A 6746-nucleotide genomic window follows, 5' to 3' on the forward strand; every position below is an offset into this window, starting at 1 on the left:
GAAATATCATTCAGAAGCAGAGTTGGCTGTTGGAAATAAGAGAGAGGGAGGGAATCAGAAGAATCAGAATCATAATCAGAATTGCTTTATTTGCCAATTAAGTTTACACTTAAGAGGAATTTGCTGTGGTTCTAGGTGCGAACGTATAACATATAGAATGACCGGAAAATAAAAATCCAACTTCACCTGGAGGGAAAAGCTGCCGACTCCACCGACAAGACTGTCCTGTTCCAACTTGATAGGTGGCGATGAAGGTCAAAGGTCAAAAACAAAGTTGCCTAAAGAAGATATGTCAAATCAACTATCCAGATATCAAAAGCCATTAAGTTCCACATTCCCACTTCAATCTCACCATGAAGAAGCACATACAGACAGAATATGGAATCAGGGTTATAATACTTATTATATCATAAACTGCTAAATATGTCACTATAAATTTACTATGTAAATTACTTTAAAGAGTCTACAGGACCCATACTAAACAAAAATACTACAAAGAGGAGCGATGCAATTCAGGACACAATCCAAAATGATAATATTAAATACAAAAGAATTGTCAAAATGTTCATAAAAAGAATTAATATTACAATTTAAATACTTCTTGGGTACTTTTTGTTTTTTGTAAAAAATAATCTCAAACTCACCGTCCTCTTCCTCTGTGGAGTGTAAATCCAGTCTGATTGTAATATCCAGATATTTGGAAATATATGTATAAAAAATCATATCCTCCTCTCACGTCACTGTACATAAATCCATTCTCATTGATCTGCCGCCAGGAAATATGGATGCAGGGCGAGGGCGACACACACACATACACACACACACACACACACACACACACACACACAGGTCAACAAACAAGGCGTCCTGAACTCTGACAGGCAAATGTAAAATTTAAAACAACAACAGCAACAACAACAACAACAACAAACTAAATGGATCCGATAACGTCACGTACGCAAACACACACACACAGACACACACACACACGCACCTCTGTTTGAAGACGCACGGCACGCGTCCTCCCCTCTCCCCTCCCTCCCTCCCCCCCAAACACGCACACGCACGCGCGCGCCGTCCGGACCGGGCTGAACTCTCAGCGCGTGAAGCCCCGGCACGCGGGACGGGGAAGGAAGAAAACGCAATAAAATCCCAAATGAGTCCCAGAGGGATCAAACCAAAATGTCCCAGAAACGTCTGTGGAGTTTAGATATTCCTCAGGGTGACCCGCGCGCAGGGATATTCCACACCGCTCTTTTCTTTCTCTCCTCCCGGTCCTGTCGTCTATCTGTCTGTCCGCTGCTTTTCATTTCTGTTCTCCTCCTCTTCTCTTCTCTTCCTCCTCTTTGCCAGCCGGTGCGTCCTCTCTTTTTCTGATCTTACTCTTTTCTTCCTCCACACGAATATCTCTCTCTCTCTCTCTCTCTCTCTCTCTCTCTCTCTCTCTCTCGCTCTCTCTCTCTCAGTTAAAAGTATTAAATAGCTACACTTCCTGTCACCGCTTTCAAAATAAAACTCCCTATTTGCCCTTTGAATATAAATGTTCTCACCCCCCCCCCCCCCCCCCCCCCCCCCCCCTCCCCCCGATGTTAATGCTGGTTATAATTCGCCACTTTCTTGAGCAATTTCTGGTTTTATTTTCAAAACGTTGAGGCCATTTTCCAACATCTCCTGTCCTGTTCAGAGTTGTCAAACTGTCGAGGATGATTACACACCACCCTCCCTGGCAGACTAACTTCATATAAATGTGGTAAGTTTCTGTCATGATCATTTAGCGAGACACGGCACACACACGGCAGTTATTACACACCTGTACATAAGGCCAGGTACCATCCTTCCCGTTGGGGAGGGACTATTCTACATCACAGAAACCAGACACGGCAGTAAAACTTCAACCACAATACAGATAAGTCTGGCTGGGCCTGACAAAGACCATTTTCTATTTCTCTTAGGAGATTGTATAACAATCGAGTCTGTAACATCCTTAAAATACTAGTTTTTAACCAAATCATGTTTTACTCTTGACAATGGATCTTTTTCTCACGAAAAATTAAAAGCTTTTATTGTGAAAGTCCACTTGAACATGTTCTTGTATTCATATGGTTAAAAGTGGATGCTTTCATTACTTTATCGATCTATCGGGTAGTTGAAAATATCAACATTTCAATATCTTCTGGTCCTCAACTTGGACAAAGCGCTGAACCTGAATTTCCCAGAGTTGCTTTACGTTCTAAGCCCATCATACAGAGCTTTCTCCATCATAACCTCATTCCATCTGGACACAAAGTGAACGGCTACAATAACTCCGGTCTGAAGTTGAATGCAGCAGACGCGCAGTTAAGGAATCACATAATTAAACATAAACAGCTCTGACTTATATAAAACCGGGCTCAGAATTTATCAATCAACCCTCATAAGTCCTAATACATCATCTATGAGATATGTGTTTTATTTTGATATGTGTTTTTGTTATCAAACCAAATTAAAAGAAATTACACTTGAAAACATTTCCACACACTTCTTGCCTGGAAACCTCACCTGACCCACACACAAGTACACACGCAGGTCTGTGTCCTGTTTCTTACACCACAGCGACTCCAAGTGAATCTAAGTGGTACTGCAGCAGACAACAAGGCCACCTTTGGTACTTAAAGAGCTCCTGATTAAAATTGTTTAAGTGACGGAACTGATGAAAAATACCAGTTGATATCAGTCATTCAAACCAATCACAAAGGCCAAACAAAGGCCTTACACGCAGTAAAGAGTTAGAATGGTCTCCTGGCCACCCGGCTCATAATTATGTTAATAATTTGGCCTGAGGGTGGCACTGAAGGAGGTCATATGAAGACCAAAATAGGCGTAAATCCCCTCGGCAGCAGGAAATACACCTTTAACTTTGAAATGCGTCCGAGTGCAGATGTTGGCCTGAGGGTGGCGATACAATATCACAATGTAAGATTTATGGGTTGAAGTCAATGTTACTTTTTGTAATATGTTCCATGGTGGTACGTTGGTGATAAGTTAAGTGATATTTGGATCAATTAACGCCAAGAAGAGCAGGAGGAAAACTTACCTGGGCCGTCACCCAGCTTGGACTGGGGTTCTTCCTACTAGCCAATGGATTATTGTGGGATTGTTTATGGATCTTCTCTGGGCTGCTCCTGTCAGGGGTCGCCACAGTGAATCATCTGATTCCATCCCTTCCTGTCCTCTATTGCACCAACCATCTGAGTGTTAAAGCAAACTCTTGGAGAACAACAGGACAAGCGGGTATAGAATGGATGGATGGATGGGTGAAACAAAGAGGGTCAGTGTGTTGCTGCCTTCAATACTTAGAAATACATAAGTATTTGTAGAATGATGGTTAAGGGAAAAAAAGAAACAAGAGAAATAATAGGAGACTAAATAACAAATGAACTAAAAAGGCCCTCCCTCACAGCAAACATTATCAGATTTCCACATAACCAATGACTGAAGTGTGTTAGCCAATAATGAAGTGTTGACCAATGCCACGAACAGCTGCTTTCAACACAACACTTCCTTATTATTATTTGTTAAATATAGATACAAAAATGCAATGTGTGGGTCTGTGTCAGAGGGTTTAATATCTTATGACAGTCAGTCTGTCAGTGTGACTGCAGCGTTTAGTTTCACTATCCAGCTCGCCTCAACAATGCCGGGGATTTTCTTTTGAACAATTGATTTTTGACCTTTGTGTTGATGGTGAAAAATCTGACGACTCAAACTGAGCCATTGAAAATGCAAAATGCCTCAATAGAGTCTAGCTATGACTAAATCAATGTTCAAAAGTAGGATTCAATTAAACCCAATTACATTAAAGAGAGGTTTAAAGTTTGGAGATAAAATGTGTTTTAATTCAGGACTAAAATTAATCCAGGTTGGTGCAATCCCCCAAGACTGTACAGAGAATATGCACGGCGACAGAGTGGTGTGTGGTTAAGAGGTCATGTATCAGTGTGTTTGGGGGAAAGAAGGTGTCACAGATAAAAACAGGAAGCAATGCTGCAATGCGCCCTCAGCCTTCAAACAGCCCAAACATGTACCAAGAACAGAGAAGCTGAAGAAAAAAGAAAATGAAATCAATCCAAAGACTCTTCAAATTAGGTCAACATCAAAACTGAAAATAGGATTTTGTCACAGTTGACTGGAGACCAAAAATGTCATCCAATAATTTGGACACATGGTTTATTTATACATCACTTCAGTGTTTTATGATCTCTGAACTCTGCAGGTTCACATAATCAGATCAGTCAGTCAGATCTGAAAAGACAAATCCTGGTTGTCCGAAGAAAGAAACCCAGAAGAAAGTCCTCATACTGCGGTGTAAAGGACCCATATAAATACTGCAGTACACCCTATGGCACCGGGGCGTTGAAGTCTTGAAGCCGTATGTGCTGAGGAAGTTCAGCTTTGTAGTAAATACACTCCCTTTCTTGTGTACTGGGTGGGGGGGCCCTGGAGGAGGGCAGCTGGATCTCTTCATACTGAAACAGAAATAGAGTATGTTAGTACGGTGTGATGGTTGGGGGTCTGTTGGATAGTAGACAATGTGGCATATGTTGCTAGAGTCTGGTCGGCCTTTGGAGGTGGGTGGAGTTCAGGAGTGCAGCTCATATCAATATCAATCAGGTAGTGACCTGGATATGCTTCTTTCACAGAGACTGCAGTGCTGGACGCTAGTTAGGAAGGCTGAAATGCTGATCCTGACTGTATGTAGTGAAGGCTGAAATGCTGCTCCTGACTGTATGTAGTTAAGGCTGAAATGCTGCTCCTGACTGTATGTGGTTATAACTATGTTACTGTGATTAGCAGCATTGCTGGCTGTACCTGCACCTGTAGTTAATAATAACAGTTGCTTAGTGCTGGTCTGTACCTGGGGCCACTTCTATCTGAAGCACGATCAGGGCGTATTGAGGTGTAATGAGTAGTCATTGTTAAAGCATAAGTAGTCATACCAAGCACAACTAACAAAACCAAATAACCAAACTCTCTAACATACAGCATGTAGCCACAATTGTACCTCAGCACTAGCAGCAACAGTGTGTTTACCTGTGGTGAGGTCAATATCTCTGGGAATTCAGAGGTCAAAGGTGAAGGGGTGTTTTGCTGACTTGTGTGACCCCTCTTCTTACACAGATGAGAAACAACCAAACCTGCAAAACATTGCCACGTTAGTTACTTTACCGTACAGATGTTATGGTGTTGACTAGTCCAAATGTTCATGCTCTGGCAACAGGAAGGACACCAGAATGTCCTACTTTGTCAGACTTGTTGCCTGACTTGTCAGAACAATGGTCTGAATAAATAACGTCAAAAATAATGGCAAGACATCTCAGCAAGAAACAAGCCGAAGTTTAGCTTGTATCATTTACACCTGAAGTCTTCAGGCACTGGAAGGAAGAACGGGATCCTGACGTGCTTCGTGTTTACATGTGCAGCAGGCCTTTTGTCACTGTTACATTAAAACACGTAACCCGATTATCAATATACACTTTTTTGCTGCTGGTAACACTAAAGCATTTTGTGTCTGTTTTCTCTTGTGTCCATTCAGTGGGTTCAAATGAAGCACATGAAGGCAACAATAGCATGGTGGCATGCTAAAGGTGAGCATGTTAGCATCCATCTAACATGTATTCAAAGTACTTGACACTTGTGGCTAAAACCTACAGACATTAATTCAATTACTAATGCAGAACTGTGCAAACACTCAGATCGCAATGTAGCAAAAAGGAAATTCTACATCAATGTATGACTTTTTTGCAAGGAACTGAATGGCAGAGAGGAACAGCACTTCCATAAAAATAACACACTTACCTATTAATATCAAACTGAGACCGTTCAGGGTGAAGGAGGTGAGGATGATCGGCTCACTTTGCCAGACTTTCACATCAGTCTGCTGCTGCTGGTCAGAGTCATTGATTGCACCTGGAGCAGAATTGTTATAAGCTGACAGAAAGCAACAGAAATGATTTGTCAATTTCTCTGCATAGCATCCACCGCGAAGCTCATCAACTTTTTCCAGTAATTGTTTTAGTGTAACGATTTAAAAAAATTGAAATAAAAATGATTACACATTTATTTTTTATGTACTAAAACCCATTAACTAACAAAGTCGCTTGATTGAAAATAGATTTTTAATACATTTAATTTAGAATTCAATTCATTTAAAAATCTGTACATTTGATGCGAAAGTGAAAAATTAAAAAGTAAAATTCCTAATTAAACCAAACACTGAACAGACTTTTTTTTTTTTTTTACCTGAAATGAGGTGGAATGTGTCCTCTGTGTCCTTTTCACCACAGTAGTAAATCCTGCAGTCCTCTTTGGTGACATTTTTTATCACCAGACTGTTTTTCAGTGAGAGAGAGAATTTGCTCTTTAAGTCAGGAGTGTAGTATTCAGCATCGTTGGTTGCACTGGTGAAACCGCGGAGGATAGGCACTCTGAACTGGCTGTGGATCTGCATGTACCAGTACATGTTGTTAGCTTCTTGAGAGCAGTTCAAGATGGCATTGCTGCCCAGCTGGACCTGAACCCGAGTGACATGTTCAGCCTCAGACCGCAGCAGGAGGACCTGGGGGACCAGCAGGACCAGCCACGGCAGTTTCATGTCCAACTCTGAGCAGCAGAGACCTAAGACCAGCCATAAATGTTCCAGCCTCCCCCTTCCTGTTTGAAGTGTGATTAGGTTCTCTGTGACCACAAGCAGACTCAGTCACACTTTG

The 6746-nt window shown here is 41.6% G+C and overlaps 2 protein-coding genes across 3 annotated transcripts in view; both read right to left on the minus strand.

Annotated features, from left to right (window-relative positions):
* LOC143012658 (BCL-6 corepressor-like) overlaps positions 1–850 on the minus strand; it is a 34478-nt gene extending 33628 nt beyond the window's left edge. Inside the window, exons 1-2 of the mRNA XM_076165905.1 lie at positions 645–850; positions 187–278 (exon numbers count right to left, since the gene is read on the minus strand). The gene's annotated coding sequence lies outside the window, so the exon portion shown is untranslated. The remainder of the gene's footprint in view (positions 1–186; positions 279–644) is intronic.
* Positions 851–3753: 2903 nt separating this feature from the next.
* On the minus strand, positions 3754–6723 carry LOC143012663 (uncharacterized). Of its 2 annotated transcripts, none has more exons than XM_076165912.1 (4): positions 6280–6723; positions 5836–5946; positions 5071–5174; positions 3754–4505 (listed from the first exon to the last, which is right to left on the minus strand). In XM_076165912.1, the coding sequence occupies exons 1-4, from the start codon at positions 6629–6631 to the stop codon at positions 4377–4379; spliced, it is 696 nt and encodes a 231-aa protein (XP_076022027.1). In that variant the 5' UTR covers positions 6632–6723; the 3' UTR covers positions 3754–4376. The 2 variants fall into 2 exon arrangements, with proteins under 2 accessions (XP_076022027.1, XP_076022026.1); XM_076165911.1 differs by having other exon boundaries at positions 3837–4505; positions 5836–5967.
* Between the last annotated feature and the right edge of the window lie 23 nt (positions 6724–6746).

The sequence above is a fragment of the Genypterus blacodes genome, unplaced genomic scaffold, assembly GCF_046128005.1.
Source record: "Genypterus blacodes isolate CSIRO-AG114 ecotype Tasmania unplaced genomic scaffold, CSIRO-AGI_Gbla_v1 ptg000152l_1, whole genome shotgun sequence".
NCBI lineage: Eukaryota > Metazoa > Chordata > Actinopteri > Ophidiiformes > Ophidiidae > Genypterus > Genypterus blacodes.

Bases quoted from the DNA above. Each gene is read 5' to 3' on its own strand.
- LOC143012663 (XM_076165911.1), bottom strand. From the start codon at position 6,631: ATGAAACTGCCGTGGCTGGTCCTGCTGGTCCCCCAGGTCCTCCTGCTG. The intron at 5,968-6,279 runs GTAAAAAAAAAA...GCTTTCTGTCAG, and splicing joins CACATTCCACCTCATTTCAG to CTTATAACAATTCTGCTCCA. The intron at 4,506-5,070 runs GTAAACACACTG...TTTCTGTTTCAG, and splicing joins AGATATTGACCTCACCACAG to TATGAAGAGATCCAGCTGCC.